General features: G+C 42.4%; 1 protein-coding gene across 5 annotated transcripts in view; it reads right to left on the reverse strand.

Annotated features, from left to right (window-relative positions):
• The window catches only part of homer3b (homer scaffold protein 3b), a 77,335-nt gene that overhangs the window by 29,481 nt on the left and 27,596 nt on the right, over positions 1–20,258 (reverse strand). For 3 of the 5 annotated variants that reach the window (XM_080771355.1, XM_080771352.1, XM_080771351.1), the window contains 4 exons: positions 13,114–13,270; positions 12,413–12,544; positions 11,020–11,127; positions 1,287–1,295 (listed from right to left, as the gene is read on the reverse strand). In XM_080771355.1, coding sequence (XP_080627481.1) covers positions 1,287–1,295; positions 11,020–11,127; positions 12,413–12,544; positions 13,114–13,270 — 406 coding nt within the window. The remainder of the gene's footprint in view (positions 1–1,286; positions 1,296–11,019; positions 11,128–12,412; positions 12,545–13,113; positions 13,271–20,258) is intronic. The other 2 variants (XM_080771354.1, XM_080771353.1) reach the window with 1 other exon arrangement.

Here is a 20,258-nt window from a genome sequence, read left to right on the forward strand (position 1 = left end):
CAATATATTACTCTTCTGCTATTTTAAAATGGCCGACCTGCAAGCTAAAAACATGTTGTGAGCTTATTAGTTCATCAATTTTGTTGAAAGAAAGTTTGAAAGAAATTGGCACAAAATTATGGCACATATACTGTAAGTATATAGAGGGTATGCGTGTGACATCATCATCAAACCCGGAAGTTATGCGGGAACGCCTACCGAGTGGCAAAAACCTACTTTCTGGCCTCGACAGCCCATACATCCAAACAGAAAAGTCTTATTTGATTGCATTAAACAACGTCACTTTGCATGTTGCTTTGCCACTCGACGTGCCATTCACTTTAAGCATGCGCATACCCTGTATACTGAAGTCTTTACTCATTTTATTTAAGTAAAATTGTGAATACAGGCCATTTACTTGTCACAGTGTATGTTTATATTATATGCGACCGAAGGTCGCAGTTAACTATGGAATCGTGCATTTCCAGTCAGTCAGTCAATCACTCAAAATCCCCATACATGGGGAAAGCCCCCATATATGGTTCCCAGATCTCGTGACATCACATGACATCATCAGGGATGATAGTAAATCAGGGATCATAGGAAATGCGACCTGCTGTCGCAATTAAGGCCATATATGGAGACGCCTGATGTCATCAATATTAGTATTATATGTATGAACCTGTACTGACATTCCATATGTTGATCCTTCCCCATCCATCCTTCCGTTTCGATGTCTCCCTTTTGACTGATACCTGTCCAATTAAACTCTAGACGGGCCTGCCCCAAAGTTATTTGTGCAGCCCCGCCTGGCAGCCGGCAAAAACTAGAGTTCTCAACAGGCTACCTGGGCCCTCATCAAACCCTTAAATCTCCAGATACTGTATGGAACTGACTTGTTCTGACATTCCATTATGTTGATTTGACCTCATCAAACCCTGTACACTCAAGACACGCTCCATATATGGCCAGTGCACGCCCTCGGGGGTCTTACTGGTGGTATAGCTACTTTAACTGTAAGTAAAGGATCGGAATACTTCTTCCACCACTGCAAATGCAAATGTGTCGTTTACACTGGTCTCCGCCGGCGAGTGTCCACCATCGCTTTGAAGTCGACTTTTATCACGCAGCAGCTAAATTATTGAACGCGGAGCAAGTTTGTGTAACAATGATGAACCCTGAAGAAATCCCACAGGAGATCTACAGTATTATGCAGGCAGAGGGTTCTGGGAAATACGTTTACAACCAGAGAGCTACAGCATGTCGGCCTGGGGCCGAGGGAGATGGGGGGGTGAATCCAAACTCACCTGGGATAGCTGATAGATGAGATGTTTCCATAATGCAACAGCGAAGACACAGCAGACCCGATAAGGGACAGGAAGAGAAGAGAAGAGAATTCAGTCAGTACAGTGAGTTTGTGTATATTTCTGAAATACATATACAAACTGTTCTTTACTGTCAAATATTAAATAAGAAAGAGGCAAACATTGTGAAAATGTGAGTTGTTGTGAGCTTGTTTGGCTATTTTCACAATATTTACCTGGAATCGAGTCAAACTATATGTAATGCCTCAAACTCCTACAATTCAGAATGCTTGTCAGGGTGTTAAGTGGGGCCTGTCCTGGCGTATTGGAACAAGACGTTCCAATACGCCACTGTTGTACAGTATTTCCAGGCGTCAGCGTGCAGTGACAAATTATTTGAGTGTGTTCTCAATTGGTGTTTTCCCTGGCAGCTTTCAGTTGATGCTATGTGCTGTACTTCACGCACGTCAATACCGCTGTGTGCAGGAGATACTACCGTGCATCAAAGAACTGTTGTGTACCTGCAAGACATGTGTCCTTTCCATTTCCAGTCGTTATGTTTGTTCTAGCTCGAATAAGTAGTTTTACCGCTCAGGGTGAGTCCAAAACCCAAAGCCAGACAAACAAGCTTGTTTCCTGAAATTCCACATAACAGTTTCTCTATTCTTCTGATCCTGTGCTGCTGGTTATACCATTAATTTCCAACTTAAAGTGTTTACCTATCTATCTATCTATCTATATATCTAATCAATCAAATAGCAGCCATGCTGTGCTTAGTCTCCCTGGAGAAATGAAGACAAAACCGTTCCATATTCTGGGTTGGTAATGATCATAATACCCTTTTTAAATACATAGAAGGAATTGTTGATTGAGCGCCTGCAAATCTCTCTCTCTCTCTGCCCAGAGGCAATATACAATTACACCTTTCCAAACCGATGACAATAATTGTTTTGTGATGGCTTGCAATTATGAAAAGGCATGGGGGGGGGGGGGGGGGGGGGTTGTGGGGCTTTTATAATAGATAATTATAAAAAAGTTCAAAATTACTTTGTACTGAAAAGATTGAAAAGGTAGGCTGTAACTTTACGGTCCTTCCTTTCTTCTGGTTCACATAACGTATTATTATATCTATTTTTAGGGGACAATGTGAGTGAAATGCCCTACAGGCAAAAAAACGAATCTCACATTTATTTTGCTAGGCCGCCCCAATCTGTGATATGAGGAACAGCTTGGGTTCTATGAGGACACTGGCCCAGAACAGAGTGGAGATCCCTTGCTGCTCTAAAACCACTACACAACCGCTACAAGCACCTGTCTGCAATTAGCAAAATAAATGACCCCCTAATGTTTTTCTGTAAGTGCAAAAATGACAGAATGCAAAAACAATATCCAGAAACCATGAAATATTAACCACTTAAACCCTATATACTGTACGTAGTGGAGGGACATTCTCCAAGGCTTTATACTAAGCCCCCTCCCGTTTTCTATCCTCTGTTCGACCGAAGCTCACAATGCGTCGCAACAGCAACGCATTGTGGATCTGCTATTTTCGCCAAACCTTCTCCAACACAATAGGGACGCTGGGGGATGTGTTCAAGCGGTTTTCAGTCCATCTTTTTGATCCTACTAGCGTGTGACATCACTGCACCAAGTACCATCTAAGTACATCTAAAACCTGTTTATTTATTTATCTGCACTCCGTTTCCTTGTCTTGTACCGAGCTACAGTTGCTACAGATTTCCTTTCAATGAGACCCCAAACCCCAATCATTAATTCATGACAGGGTGCATCACGGCTTACATTCCTACATACTGCACCTTATACCGTGTCTTAAAAACACGGTGGCCTATTTGCAGTGTTGCCAGATTCTGAGAGAGAAGTAAGCAGCCTGGTTCATGAAAACAAGCCCAAATAGGCCACATGAGCACTTTTGAACCCACATAACATTGGATATTTGAAAAAAGCCGATCTACAAGTCTTGTGGGGGGGAAATGAAAAATTTTGAATGTTTTTTTTAAACATTTTAAATACACAGATCGTGTATGGGCCTTCCTGGCACAGAATATGTCCAGATGGGGCTCCGTGGGAAAATACATATTAATTTTAGATGTCCTTGACATGAAAATGTTTGAGAACCACTTTTAAACAGACAAAACAATGAAAAGAATAAAGGAAGCCCAAGCAACTACACTTTAGAAACAAGCCCTAAAAAAATAAACTCAACCCGCAACTACCAATATTTGCAAGCAACTTTACAGAACAATAAGTCGCTTTTAATAAGCAGACATGGCAACACTGCAGACATGGCAACGTCTGTTGTCGTTAGCATCTAGAGGCCGTTTGAAATATTGATAAATGCTCTTTTCAGAGGCCTCCATCGTATATGGATGACGTCGCTGTCATCTCCGTATTCTTACTTTTTGTGGGTTTCTTTCCTGTAAATTAAAGCCCTGCGCTACGTGACCATAATACAGCGTCACACAAGAGTACCGTTTTTGAATTTGAATCCTGAAAAGTAACAGTTTGGGACAGTTTCCACCCGACAGAGACGATGAGTAACAGTGCCAGCAGAATGACAATGATCACATAGGCAAGCACGTGTTGTGGTAAAGGAAAGACAATGAGAAAATACACTTTTTTTACAGTTTTTTTTTAATATTAAAAAAATATTTTTAATATTAAAACCACTCCCTGAAGCCTTGAATATAATGTAGTGCGAAGAGGCAACTGACAATTATCACACATGTACACATGCATGATCATTCAGTCACTTGCCTCTTCGCCTTTGTGCTATGCAGAGAGCCCCCTCTTTTCAAAACAAAACCAAACCAAGAAGTGTGTCATGGCAAGGGAAGTATTTTGAGTTTAAGAACTGTGAAAAACATCAAAGGGGAAAAACAAAAACAAAATAGCCCACAGGCAGCTAAAATGGTACAGTAAAAGGGCACTTGAACATGTTTCCACTGGCAATTATAACTTCATATGCAGTTTGAGTATAAAGTGACAAGAGGACACAGAAAGAGACTATTAAAGCTTCATGTGACAGTTTGCTCTTAGCTAAGAATACTGTGGGCTTCACTAGATAAGACTGTTTTTGGCATGGTTCTTCAAGGGAACAAAGAAGAATAAAAATGCACACAGACACCATATACTTTGTTGAATCAAGCATTCAACCAAGCCGTGCAATGAATTAAACTAGCGACCCCCAGAGAGCCTCAGCACCCCCTTTGAAAATTATTGCTTCCAGCGCAGGCGCCGCAGGGGTCCGCGGATCAGTGCATATCAAACTGGGGGTCCTTGAGATTTGAGGTTGAGAATCACGGCTTTAACCCATTTAGGCCTGACATCGAAATTTAAAAAAATGTCTTCAAAATCCTGACAGTTCTCTTCAAAACCTTATGTTTCTGTAACAGTGGTGTTCAATATTTCAAGGACCCCAAAAATGATATGTAATATCTGAAAATATGATGTTCCAGGGACCTCCCCAGAAGCAAAGATTTGAGTTAAAATGTTCACTCTGTAATAATATATATTCAAAGATTTGAGGCACATTTTCACGAATATTAGCACTTGTAGATCTGCTATTTTTCAATAGCTAAATTATAACAATGCTTTAAAACACCAAAAGGGGTTCCCGCCCCAAAATGAGTTAACCCAGCAAGAACTGGACCATCATCTGAAAATGTTAACTTTTGTGCCAGGTCACCCCCGAGAAGAGAAGATTTGTTAAAGATTAAAAAAATATAGATAAAAAAAAGGGAAAATAGCAGTGTACAGGCCCACATCGTGAAGGAGAAGCGGAGTGAGCTTGTATATCTACCATTTCTGAAAACCACTGTTCTAATTCCTTGGAGTTTTCTGAATAACTGGCGTTGCTATACATAGCTTTTCTGGTTTTAATGGGTTAATCCTTACATACACAGAGCTACAGTAGCTTCCTCCTATGAGTCTGCTTCAAGGCAGAAGGCACATAGGAGGAGTTCATCCTTGTGAATAAAAGGTCATGGATATATATATATATATGATGAACTGCTCTCTCCCCCCCTCTTTTTTAATGTCCATATTTTTTTTTATGACAATGCTGTATACATACACTATACAGTATACCGTCTGTCTGCCTCTCTGTCCGTCTATCTATACACATGCAAGCACACTAGTATATACATTTTATTGCAAATTGCATAGCGTCTGTGTTGGGTGAATTCCTTCATCGTCCATGAATTGAACAATGTGGACCCTGTTGTAAACAAGTGTAATGCTTAATTGGGTCGTCCACTCACAGTTAACAGTCTCTGTATTGAGTTTGTGCTTGAAATGTACTGTAATTCTACAAACTGTTAATAAATATTTCAATCAATCAATCAAAAGTTTGAATATGGATGGAGATACAGAGGTTTCTGCCTGACAGCAACGATTATGCCAAAATAAACTGTGATTTCAGCCAAAGCCTTCTATCACCTTCACGTGTCCTCATACTGTTGATAACACCGTTTCATCATTATATGACGTCACATTTAAAATAGATTAGACGAGACACATTTAAAATAGATTAGATTAGACACAAGGAGAACACAGAGCAGTCAACAGAAGCCTCAGTGCAGAGGCGTGTCCTGTCCTCACGGCGCTGTTTCATTCATTATGCTTGACACCAACGACTGCTGTCTTATCTGCTAATCGATATACTAACCGGGCTGCTCAGCCATGCACTGTAGCGTGCGTGTGTGTGTGTGTGTGTGTGTGTGTGTGTGTGCGTGCGTGCGTGTGCGAGATAAGATGTTTATTGTCACTGTATGGAACATAAAACAACATTTTGTTTACATCCACTTCAAATCGAAGAAAAGAGATACAGATGTGTCTACGTGTGCGTGCATGTGTGGTGTGTGTGTGTGTGTGTGTGTGTGTGTGAGACGTGTGTGTGTGTGTGTGTGTGTGTGTGTGTGTGTGTGTGTGTGTGTGTGTGAGACGTGTGTGGGTGTGTGTGTGTGTGTGTGTGTGTGTGTGTGAGACGTGTGTGTGAGACGTGCGTGCGTGCGTACGTGCGTGCGTGCGTGCGTGCTGATGAAGGGGTGTGTGGTTCCTTGGGTGGACAGAAGCACACACCGCGGTTCTGAACTGGTTGCCGTGGTGACCTTGTGGCAGAGGCCAGTGATTGGATAAACCCCAGAAGAACTTCATAATGATTGGTTCCACTCGGCCTCATTTGGACAGCTAATTACTGCCAATTGACTGGCTGATAAATGTGACCCTGTCTTTAGCTACAGCTGTGTGCGTGCGTGCCGTGTGTGTGTCATGTGCGTGCCATGTGTAATCAACCATGGCTACTTAAAAGTTTTGTCAGGCCAAAGGCCAAGTAGCAAAAATAGACCGGCTATTTTGACACTCAAGCACAATGATGATGAAGGGCATTAATATATTCTCGCTTTTGGGCAGAAATCTCCATATTTGAACCTTTTTCGTAAAATGTAAAATGAGTAGTGTGTGAAATGTAAAAATGTTTTTTTTTTTATGAGTTGCAACACATCACTTCGTGACACATTGTAAGCGCCGCTATTTTCTTCAAGCATTACATGATTAAATAAATTATTAAACATTAATCGCAATCATTTGCATGACAATTGTCAACTAATGGTGAACGCGTAGGGAAACCGGAACTGCACTGGATTTATTGTAGACTAAAAAAACACTGCAGTGAATGTATTCATGAAGTAAGAGAACACCAAATCAATGCGCGCGTGCGTGCGTGCACCTCAGAGACAAGACATTGGAGTGGAGTCATTGCAGTGAGGTGTGTAAGAGGACATGGATAATGCGTGTGGGAACTGTGAACTTGACTCTCTGTAATGTTAGCTATTGTTTCCCCTGTCATGAAGACAATGATACTGCCTGGCTGGATCTTTGTTGTAATGATCGTGGTTAAAACTAGGTCACTACTGCAGTGTGTGAATTTGCAATGCTGTGTACAGTGGCCCAGGCGTTTTCTCTACACTAGCCCGGGCAGCGCACCCCCCGCCCCTCCGCAATCCGCGCTCTATTGCCCAGTCCACACACACACACACACACACACACACACACCCCCCGCAATGAACAGAGAAGAATATGAATTAATGGAATGAAAATAACACAACGCTCGTGTTTTTGAAAAATCAGATGGCACCATTTTGTAATGAATGGGGGGGATATAGCGTCTAATTAGCTACACAGTACATTTCTATCTATCTTTGACAAAAAACAACAACAAGAGAAATAGATAATGCTTTTTTTTAATGGAATTAAGTGCATGTAGCCTATGGGGACTCTAATATTCGCTACACAGGATTTCTTGAGTGGTGCAACCACTCCTATAGACAGCCATGTGTGTCCCTGGCTGTGTTTCTGGCTGGCTGCCTGTGTGTCTGTCCCTGGCTGTCTTAACTGTGTACAAGCACGAAATAGCGTTTGGTTGGTTTTCACCACCAAGTGTCACTGTTACATACACACACATATATTAACTGTATATATGAGGATTTCGGGTGTGACAGTACAGTACAGTGACAGTGACAGTACAGTAGAGGGACCCCCTGGGGACCCCCCACACGGTAACTCTTGTCATTTCTCAACCATTTCATATGCGGGGCGGCTCGCCGTAAAACCGGGCCGGCACCCTGGGCGCGTTCCTGTGGGTCCTCGAACTTCCGCAACACGGAGTTGCAGCACTCACTTCACACAGGTGTTATTTAACTTATTTTCCATCTATCTTTGAAAAAATAGATAGATATTGCAATTGTAATGGAATTAGAGACGGGGAGGGCGAGAGGGGCGGGGGGGGGGGGGGGGGGGTGCGCGGCTGCCCGGACTAGTGGAGAAACGACTGCTTCGCCCCACAGAGTCCAGGTGTCCATGAGCAAGACTCTGAACCCCTAATTGCTCCCAATGAGCAGGTTGGTGCCTTGCAGCGTGGTTTGAAAGATGAGAAAGTAATGCACAATCTAGGTATGTGCTTTTGGTGAAAGCACTATATAAATACGCTATTTAACATTTACATAGTACGAATGATGGCCTATTATGGTACGTGCTGCTGTATGTATGGTATGAAATGGAAAAATTGCCGGGGCAAATTGGGTGAAAATTAGAAACATGAATGATGGATTAGCATTATAAACCGGTCTGGACAGTACACCATGCCGTGCTGTCGGCGGCCTGCACCTCTCCTACTGTACAAAGTCACATTTCAGACAAAACGGGTCAGCATTTCCATAACGGCCATTATCCAAAGTGCTTTACACTTGCCATGACATTCTCAGACACACACAGTAACACGGCGACAGCAGAGGAGACCTTTAGGCACTATCAGGACGGAGCAGTTAAAAGGTCTTTGATCAAGGACACTTCAACACCAATAGCGACCAGTAGCCTGGGCTTGAACAGGGGACCGCCCGGATGGCCACTCTACTCCCCGAGTCACTGCCGCGCCCAACACAATGAATAATGGTTGAAATGCTGCAGCTCTCTCTTTTATCCGTTTATTCTGCATCATGCCTCTTCCTATGTTGAAACCTGTAGACAACACTAACAATACTCCTAACAGTTGATAACATGTTGGCAGCAGACTGTGTCCTAACACACGCTGTTATCTTCAGCAAGCTAACACACACACACACACACACACACACACACACACACACACACACACATACCCCCCATGTGCTGCCAGTCCCTACGCACGCACGCACGCACCTGTTAAATCAAACAATAATCGTCTCCTGTTGTTCCTACCTCTGTGTCATTAACTGAACATGTTTTTATTTAAAATGAACTGCAATGTTGTGTAGAGTACAGGATATACTTGGCCGAGAAACATAGATAACCGAGAGAGAGAGAGAGAGAGAGAGAGAGAGAGAGAGAGAATGAAGTTCATACAGCCATCACACTTAATTATCAACAGCTGAACTTCATTCTCTCTCTCTCTCTCTCTCTCTCTCTCTCTCTGGTGATGAAACATAATAAAGTGGCAAAACCAACAGCGTCTCATGTCCACTTCCACATGAATGAACATGTCCAAATCTACCAGTGGAGTGAGTGTTACTTTCTACCATAATGCACTACTTCTCAAACTTCAGCCGTTTGGAAATTGGCACCCGGAGCTCACTCGCCTATTAAACACCTCATGAAGACTTGAATTTAATGGAGAACTTTTAGTTTTTGGCACATTCCTGAGACAATAATTTGATGGTGGGTGGCGACGGAGACTCTGCTGAATTCAAGGCTTCAGTTCATGGGGCATGTAACTTAACTCATAGAGTTATATTGAAATGGAGCTCTTTGTTTTCTTTAAATACCGTATATATTTTTTAAAGCGAACTTTGCTTCTGGGGGACCCAGCCCCGACGACCTTACAGGCATATGCAAAGGCTCAACTTAAGCATTTTATGTAGACTTTAATAGCATTTTATGTGAACTTATAGCTTTTTATGTAGACATATAGCACTATGCAGTTTCATCATATAGATATTCCACTGTTACACTTTCTTTTTAGCTTACAGTACATATGACATTCATGACAACTACTTTTTTATGTATGTGATGTATTGCCATGCTTTTTGTTCTTGCTTAATGTAAGTCGCTCTGGATTAAGAGCGCCTGATAAATGCCTAAATTGTAATTGGGTCAGCGGCCAAATCCATATCATTTTGGGGTTCCTTCCTTGACATGAAAAGGTTTGAGAAGAGAAAACTAGAAGACATTTGTAGAATCGCCCTCAGGTCTTAATGGGGTAAAACACTACAGTGCTAACAGTAGAAGCGTAAAATGACTATAAGAACACAGACATTGAATCCGTCACGGTAGTCACAGTCTCTCCAACCTGGCTCTGTCAGTCTGACGGGGCAATGTAATATTAACCTAATTAACTCCTATGCGAGGATGTCATACGATATACAGTACATATACTGTACGTACATAGGGCTAAAAGGAATCTGTGGGACTTGGCTGCACTGCTCTGAAATGAGCAGTGCGTCATTAAGTATAAGTCGAGATGCCTTTACTGTCGATTAACACCAGGCTGTCTGTGTGTCCCGACCGAGGCGAGCGCTGTGCTCACTGCTCCTAATGCAGTTATGATAGGATAGGGAAATGCACAGGAGGACACATTTCACATCATTATTAATTATACAGTGACAAAGATACCCCAAAGGAAAGGGAACCAAGAGAGGTAATTGAATTGTGTCAGAAGCTCTCCCTCCCTACTGTTGTATACGGACACACGAACACACACACGCACACAGTCACACACGGTTTGTATTGATTAGAGTAGATAAGACAGCAGTCATTGATGTGAAACATAATGAATGAATGAAAACACTACAGCAGTATACGGACACACTTCTACCCTACAGCTGTTCAGGGCTTTGAGGGCACACTTCTACCCTGAGTCTGTTCAGGGCTGTGAGGGCACACTTCTACCCTGAGTCTGTTCAGGGCTGTGAGGGCACACTTCTACACTCATCTTCTCAACTCGCCTTCTTTATCGCAACGTAAAGACAAGAACATACTGACTTTTGCAAGTCAAAATCTGACCACGGACCCCCAAAAGAGAAGATTTGTGTAACGTTTTTTCAAAATGAATAAAAAAATGTCCAATACTTTCAAGATTTTCTTTTTTTGAGAGGCCGGCTAGCCACTCCCTATGCCCAGCTTTGTCTGTTTGTGTAAACACAAACACGATGAAAAAGAAGAACATTGAAGCATTTCCCAGACTCACCTGAGGGGCGGCGATGTTGAGCGCAGGGTTGGCCAGTTCAAACCTCTCCTGGGCCTTCTCTCTGACCAAACGGGCCGCTTCCTTCACCTCTTTAAACTGATCTGAGAACTGTGCAGGAAACATACAGCCTGTTAACTCACTGACTCCCTTCACCTCTTTAAACTGATCTGAGAACTGTGCAGGGAACATACAGACTGGGTCGACCAAATATTTCGGAATATTTAAAAGATCACAAATTTACAATCTTTCATGAGTTAACCTTTTAAGCAGTAGTGAAAATAGCAAATCTACAGGCTCACAACACATCACATTGCAACATGTTGTGAGCTTGTAGATCGGCTATTTTCACTAGTTTGGGTTCCAGGGAGCTAAAAAGTTTGGGGAAAAGTCTGACATCATCAGTGCGACTAGAGGTCACTATCCCCCTGAGTCATGTTTTCTATTGGAACCCCCATGGATATCCCATCCCAAATCCCTATGGATATGAAGCAATATGGTGAAAAACATAACTAATTCATGCAGAAGAAGTGAGAAAAACAAATCCTTTTCTCCAAACACAGAGGTTATCAAATAATAGGCCTATAACTCGATATCATAAACGACAGCCACACATCCTGTGAGGCTGTGCCCTGGGTGGTTTGTTTATTTTTGGAATACAGTTCTTAGAGGACTAAAACGTGCCTTCCAATACAAAACATTACTTTGTGACCCAGGCGTAGTGGTATAGTGACGGCAGGACCTCAATATTCTATTTCACTCTTTTATGCCGAGTTTATACTCCGCAGCACACTAGCGTACGCACACAGAATAAACAAACGCACACAGGTTTCAACTACTGTATATCCTCTATACACAGACCACATAATGTATCCAATATCCGTATATTAAAAAACTGACAGCTGAACCCCACACTACTGAGTTGGAGAAATTATGTTTGGTCAATCCTCTTTAGATTCTACTTTGAATTGTTCCTTGCTTTCTGCTCCGCCAAGTGATCATTTACTTAAAGCACATTTTTTAAACAACACGGTCGACCCAAAGAAAATCGCAGTAAAATTTAATAAAACAGACCACCGATTAAAACTGTTTGGTAGGAGGGAGGGGATTCAAAATAACGTAATTAACGGCATTTTGGGCGGGAACCCCTTTTGGAGTTTTAACTAAGTATTATGTTATACTTTAGCTATTGAAAAATAGCAGATCTACAAGCTCCGAGCTTGTAGGTCTGCTATTTTCTTTTAATCGTGAAAATGCGGCACAAATCTTTGAATATATATTCTTTCAGAAGACTTTTCTTTTTTCATTTCGACGTGCGTGTTACCTGTTGTAACTGTCACAAGACACAGACACAGTGTTGGTGTGTGTGTGTGTGTGTGTGTGTGTGCGTGCGTACCTGCTGTAGGTGTTGCTCTGTACTGAAGCCCAGTCCGTACACAGTGTTGGCTCTGCTGTCAGCCCACTGCCCAAACTTCTGAGACGTCTTGGTGAACGTCATATTGGGAGTAATGGTGCTGTTAATGATGGCCTGCACGCACACACACACACACACACACACACACACACACACACACACACACACACACACACACACACACACACACACACACACACACACACACACACACACACACACACACACACACACACACACACACACACACACACACACACACACACACACACACACACACACACACACACACACACACACACACACACACACACACACACACACACACACACACACACCATGATTTATTCATGTCCAGATAAAGGACAAATAATGTGGTGGTGACAGAACATATTGCATATTAAGCAACATAAGCACGGACACAGCAACATCGACACATCACTGTATAAATTATGAAGCAGTGTATTCGGACACACACACACACACACACACACACACACACACGTTTGAAATTGAAACATTTCAAGTGAGGAACTGAAACTCAAACAGTCTGACTCAAACTAAATATATGTTGACTGTCACTATGCCTTCTGTCCCTCCCCCACCTCTGTGTGTGTGTGTGTGTCTGTCTGTCTGTCTGTCTGTCTGTCTGTGCGCGTGCATATAAGTGGGCGGGGTCTCACCTTGGTCCCGCCCACACTGATGATGCGGTAGACGCTGCGCCCGGCATCGTAGAAGAAGGACACGGTGACAGCGTGCTTGCTGGCCGGGAGCCAGTTCCTCTTAGTGGCCGGATCGATCTGGAACACATGGGCTCTGCTGCTGAAGATAGGCTGCTCCCTGCATGGGCACACACACACACACGCACGCGCACACACACACACAGGTTTGTATTAGTATACTTGTGTGACATCGGCGCACAACCAAGTTTAACCCATTTTGGGCGGGAACCCCTTTTGGTTCGGCACCGAGTGCCACGCTATATGAACTTCTGCTATTTTTGAAAAATCGTGAAAATGTGCCTCAAATCTTCTTCTTATTCTTTCAGAGTTTCAGTTTTTAACTAAAATCATTTCTTCTGGGGAGGTCCCTGGAACACATATTTTCAGATGGGGGTCAGCGGCCATTGTTGGGGTCCTTGACATGAAATATTGAGAACCACTGAAAACATGAGTTTTTTCATTAAAGAAAAGACATTTTAAAAAGATTTTTTTTAATTTCGACGTCAGGCCTAAATGGGTTAAAATAGGGAAAAGTCTAAAGCTAACCCCTAAAAGTCTAATCCTAACCCCTAAACCTAGCCACTAAATGTCTAATCCCAAATTCCCAACCTGAGCATTTGTCTAACTGTAAACCTGTCATGATGAAACCATTTTCCAGTGAGGACCAGGAATACTATACTATAGTCAAGATAGTCGGTCCTCACAAGTATAGAGTAGCACGCACGCAGCCACACGCATGCAGCCGCACACGCGCGCACACAGAAGGAAAGATAATTACGTGATTAGCATATTGTTACATATGGAGAGTCAATTTGCATAACTATATGCTAGCCTATAAAATTAATTTGGAGAAGAAGAAAGTCATCATGAATTTCTTCTAATTTTAGATTTGGGGCAAAGCAGTCTCCAACAGAGCGATATGTTTTTGCACCTCTTCCCCTCCAAGCCTCAACAAAAGTTTAACCCAGTCTGATATTTTAATCCACAGTGAAAAGCAGGTTTTGTGATTTTGCTCGAGATGAGCTTGTGGATCTGCTACTTTTGTGTGACTCTGTAGCATGATCAAGTAGGGCATTCATTTACGAAGAAAAACACAAAAGATTTGAACATGAAGATATAACGTTTCTGCCAGACAGCGACAATATGTTTTCTTTTTTTAAATGATTTTTGGAATGACAATATAGGGCTTTGTAAAGTTGAAATAACATTGTGAACTACAGTCTACAAACCCTGGGACTGGGAGGATGTCTTGGTTGTATTTGCAGTGCCTGTGAGCTGTGTGTTGTGTGTGTCCGTGCGTGCGTGGTGGGTCAGCTCAATCAGTCTAACGAGCCACCAGCATCTTCTTAACATTATCGTTCCACTCCATTGATCCACTGAGCTCTCTGTGAAGAAGCGATGCATTTAACCTGTAACCTGTTCTTCTGTGTCTGTGCATGCGTGCGTGCATACAGTAAATATCATGTCACTAATAGGCATAGTGTGGGATGAAAAGATTGACATGATATGGCTGTGATGTAATGTACTGTGGCGTATACATTACTCCCTTACAATGGCCGTTAGGGCCTTCATATCTACAATCATATCAACGATCTATGGCTATGTGTTCGTTGCACAACACCTGCACTCCTGCATTCAATCTTGTATGTATAATACAAGGTTAATAGTACTACTAACCCCTACAGCTTAGGTAGGTACAATAAGGTCCGGAGGGACCGAAACGTTGCCTTATTAAATAAAAATTAAAAACACCGATACGCAGTGTGTGCATTTTCATTCCTTTCATTGATGTCCACTGGCCTATACGCACCTGTGCACACGCCTGACTTCTTAGGTGTGTGGAAGCTTTTTGCTACAGCTGATATATTTCTCAGGTAATTGCCCAGTCCTGGTTGTAAAGTGCTGGTGTAATGAGGCCCCAGAATGCTCTTCTAAACTCCAACCGCTGCACTGCATTGATCCACACAGTGGCCCGGTCTATGGCAGGGGTCCTCAACTAGATTAGGTCAGGGGCCACAACGGTAGAATGATTGTACATGTGTGGAGGGCCCCGCACAGCGTGCGTGCGAAGCGCGACATTTTTTGGATTCTCCAAATGCATTGTGTTCAAACACAAAGATTCATGTAGGCTAATACATTTGTGCACAGTATGAGCACAGGGTGATATGTCTATATAATATAGACATATTGTGCTATACCTTAGAATAGACCTATTTGACAGAACGAGCTGAAAATACAAACACACACACACACACACACACACACACACACACACACACACACACACACACACACCAGGAGTCTAATTTCTCTCCAAAAGCCCTTGAATATGATATGACTCATTGACTCATGTACATTCAAACTAATTGACGCTGATGGGAGGAATCAACATTACACTGCTAATAGCCTCCACATAATGATAACGCAACACTATGTGATGCGATGTGCATAATTTACATATAATGAGCATTGCCATTTTGCCACAGTGAGGGTGCATTGTTCTCCGTCTATATAGGCCAAAGCCGGCGCTATAGAACATTGTTGCAGTCAACTGGAAGGAACACCGTTGAACTTGGATTTGCATAAGAACAACAGAGAACATGGCATGATGATTTTGTTTGGGAGCAGAGCTTTAGTGAACCCAGGAGAGACCAGAGGAGGCAATAGGGAGGAGAGAACAGCACGCAAACATTCAGTTACCCTGCTACGTTTTCAATGCAACGACTAATTGGAGCCAGAGGTAGCCTAAAGGTTAGAGGAGGGAGGAGGGGAGGAGGGGGTTAACGAAAGGAAATTTGTTCAAAATGTTCCTCTCGAAAAATGTGGGGGAGGACAGTGAAATGTGTGAGCCGTTTCGCCATCACATAAAGATACACAAAGATCTAATAACAATTGGACCGTCTTAAATCCTTCCTTACAATGGCTCCCTGTCATTGAATTGATTTCAAAATACTACTGTTGGTCTAGAACGCTTTGAATAGTTTAGAGCCATATATTTCGGTTCTTGTGCGATATCATGAACCATCCAGATCTCTCAGCCGGTCATCTAGGAAAGAAAGGTCTGCTTTCTGTCGCTAAAAGTACCAAAGATAAATGTGGAGAAGCAGCATTTGGTTTTTATGGACTACATATCTGGAACAAACTCCCAGAAAACTGCAGGTCTCTTATTTCTTTAAAAACACAACTAAAGACCTTTCCATTTGCCGCAGTCTTTGATTGAGTTACTTTTCTCTTTTTCTTTGGCACTGTAATTCCAATCCAATCCAATCCACTTTATTTATAAGTGCTGCACACAAAGAAATACTAAAGAAATACTAATTGCATCTGTTATTTCTTTTACTTTACTTTACGCATCCTCATTTTATTTATTTAATTGTGTTTCCTTTGCTTGGTGTTCTGTGTAAAGCACATTGAATTGCCTTGTTGTTGAAATGTGCCATACAAATTAAATTAGCTTAAGCTTGATTATTTGTTTTTCAAGCTCTAAAACGGGCCTAACCGAACTCCTGCACTGTCTGTCACACAGGTTCTGTTATGCACCGAGAGCCAGGATAAAAAGCAGAGGTGAGTAAGCATTTGTAGCAGTGCTCTGGAACAGCCAGCCTCTACACTTTCCATCTGCCCAGACCCTTGAGGCTAGAAATCTTTACTGAAGATTCACTTTTTCTCCCTGGCATGCAATTCTATTCTATAGTTGACCTTGACACCATGGTGTTTGCTGTAGTGCAGGCTACTGTTGTTATAATAAAGTTTAAACCATTGGTGTTTCGTCTGTGTAACGTTTTCATTACTGACTATTGTTTTGTTCTGATCATTTACCTGTACAGCACTTTGGTCGTTTTAAACACACTAACTTTATAAATCGTCTGTCGGGCGGTAACCTACCATGTCCAAAACTGTAGCAAAAGTAGCAGATCTACAAGCTCAAAAAAGTGTCGCTTCGTGCCTCGTTTCAAGCTTGTAGATCTGCTACTTTTAATACTTTTCTGTGGTACTGTTACTGTAGTAGAATATGGAGATAAGAGGTTTCTGCCCAACATCAACGGATTTCCTGGTCAGCCAAGTTTCCTGGTCAGCGTGTAACAGTATTGAATTAAAGTAGGACACACATCTCTAGCAAACCTACCCTGAGACAAATAAACAGTGCGTTTGGAAAGTTAAAATTAAATGGTAACAACAAGCCCACCAAGCGTGGCTAAAGCAGCGCTGGCTATTTTCGGCCAGTGCAGAACAATACATCAGATTTAATCTCATCAGTGTAGAGAGTTGTGCTGTAAGATCTTCAGATGTGTGGCCATTGATCTTAGACTTGATGTGCTTCAAAGTGACAACCGTACCGGTGAACGTTCCAACCCCATAATGAACCTCCACGTTGTTCCCTGGACTCCACATTGTTGATAGATTAAACCATTTTGGACTGAGGTCGATTAAAAAAAAGGCTTCAAAATCCTAACATTTTTCGGAAAACCCATGTTTCTATGTCAGTGGTGCTCAACCTTTTTCATGTCAAGGACCCCCAGAATTATCTCTATTGGGCCACGGACCCCCCATCTCAAAATATGTAGTTCCAGGGACCCCCCAGAAGCCAATATTTTAGTTTAAAATGTTCGCTCTGAATTTGTCTGAAATATATATTCAAAAGATTTTTGACACATTTTCACGACTTTTCAAAAATAGCAGACCTACAAGCTCATAGCGCGCCACTCTGTGGCGTGCTATGAGCTTGTAGATCTGCTATTTTTCCAATAGCTAAAGCATAACATAATGCTTCAAACACCAAATGGGGTTCCCGCCCAAAATGGGTTAAAAACATAGCGATGCTCTATTGCTAGAGATGTACCAATATACCATTTTTCAATCTCAATTCCGATACGCATAACTTGCGTATCGGTCGATGTCGAGAACGATCAGATACCAGTGTGTAAATAAAAAATATATAATACTCTAGTACAACGGTTCTCAAAGTTGGGTCCAAATGGACCATTATAGGTATGAATGTAACCCTGATTGTACAAATGGAACCCAACACTCTGACCAAAAAATTATTTACATTTCCGTTAATATTGTTACAAAAAATGTGCAGGGGCAAGTTAGTAAAATAATGTACCGAAAAAGAAAAATACAAAATTCAAACTGATTTCTGTAAATGGCATAATACGAGATACATTTCGTCCTATCGTAATGGTCATAGACTGGCGCACTCGCACGATAGTATAACCGGTTAAATAATAACCAGCATTTTTTGTCTAGAATCGGCAGCTTTTCCCCCCGGTACTGGTATCGGTATCAGCACAAGTCTACCCATAACATACTGATACTAGTGGAAAAATAATAATTACAAAACTTATATTCTATTATGATTGTATTGGCGCGCTCGTGGACGAGCGAGGTTATCCGCTGCCCAGCAACGTGGGTACACGTCGTGCTTCTGTTGCTTTGCACACGGTTGGCTTCAGTACAGTACAGTACGTACAGCATGAGCCCTAGCCTACAAAAGCATTCCAAGGACTTTTGGTTTCAGTATTATAGACTCCATACTGGAGAGCCAAAGTCCTTGGATGCGTGTGTGAGCTCTATAGAGCCTACAGTATAAGCACACCCAAGGACTTTGGCAAAAGATGAGTGGCGTTAGCATGGCATCGTCTTCACTGCAGCACGGCACCAACCAATGTGCAGTATACTGTATCCCTGTGGCAGTACTGTACTTGGTGTACTTACACACTGAGCACTCACTGAATCTCACTGCAGACATCCATGCTAAACATGCACTGTTGACACTGTAAGACATTTAGGTTCTACACCTCCAGTTGTATACACAGAAGGGGGGGGGGGGACTTTTTTATTATTATTTCCACACAACAACTCTAAAAGGTATATTAATGTCCTGACAGTTTTCTGAAAAAGCTATGTTTCTATATGTCAGTGGTTCTTCGATTCTTCAAAAATAGCAGACCTGCAAGCTCGTAGCGCGCCACCGAGTGGCGCGCTACGAGCTTGCAGATCTGCTAATTTTTCAATAGCTAAAAGCATAACATAATGCTAACAGCAAAAGGGGTTCCCGCCCAGAATGGGTTAACTAATTTCGCTAGGGACCCCTGGGGGTCCTCAGACCCCACTTTGGGAACCACTGCTGTAAAAGATAAAATGACACACACGCAATCCTATTTAAAAGCCCTCTCCAGCCACACCACACTGCACCATTACACCTGATGCACTCGAGTCCGGTCCAACTCATGCAGTCACAGGCTCACTTGAACCCCGTTTCGATTCAGCGATGCTTATAAAAACAAATTAATGACATGCCATTACAACAATTACAGTTAATTACGTTCATATTACATCTGGATCCCACTGAGATTTACATAATATACCGTCTGTCGGGCAGAAACCATGTATCTCCATATTTTTTTACATTGAATTTTTTTTCGTAAATGAATGCCCTCTCTCGCACAATATTATAGACGCTATTTTCGCTGCTTTCTAAATATTTTGAATGTGAAGGTGATTAAGTCCGTCTGCGGGTTTTGCGAATATTTAATTTAAATGTAAGGGTCCGGGTTAGAGCTTGTGACTAATAAACTACATTGGATCCATTAAACACAGGTTATGTATTCCAGTGGTTCGCTTTTTATTTAATTTTTTATCCCGTGATTTTGTAGGTAACCCATTTTTTCAGAAGCTGTAATCCTGGGAGTGCCACTCTCCCTCTGCCAACCTGGGGAGAGCCCCGAACTGAGCTTATGCTTCCTTCAATGCGTGTCACGTGTGGAGTGAGCAGAGTTATCACCTGACAGGGGAGAGTTTCCCCGGTTGGAAGTAGCGCGCGAAAGAAACACGTTATTCCAACCGGTTCCTTTCCCCTCCATCAGGCGCCCGGGCTCCCCGGCTGGCTATAGGGGAGACAGTATAGAGACCAGGATTACTGCATGTTTTTTGTGAGGGTACCTATACTACCTACCCTAGGGTACACGGGAGAACATGCAAACTCCACACAGAAAGGCCCGCCTATAGGGTATGGGCAGCATTGGGCACTGATGACGCGGAGGAGTTGACTAAATCTACAGTTGATACGTCGAACGTATAAATGGATAAAGTGGTTAAAATGA

This window comes from Protomyctophum bolini (genome assembly GCF_963924005.1).
Source record: "Protomyctophum bolini genome assembly, chromosome: 8".
NCBI classification, from domain to species: domain Eukaryota; kingdom Metazoa; phylum Chordata; class Actinopteri; order Myctophiformes; family Myctophidae; genus Protomyctophum; species Protomyctophum bolini.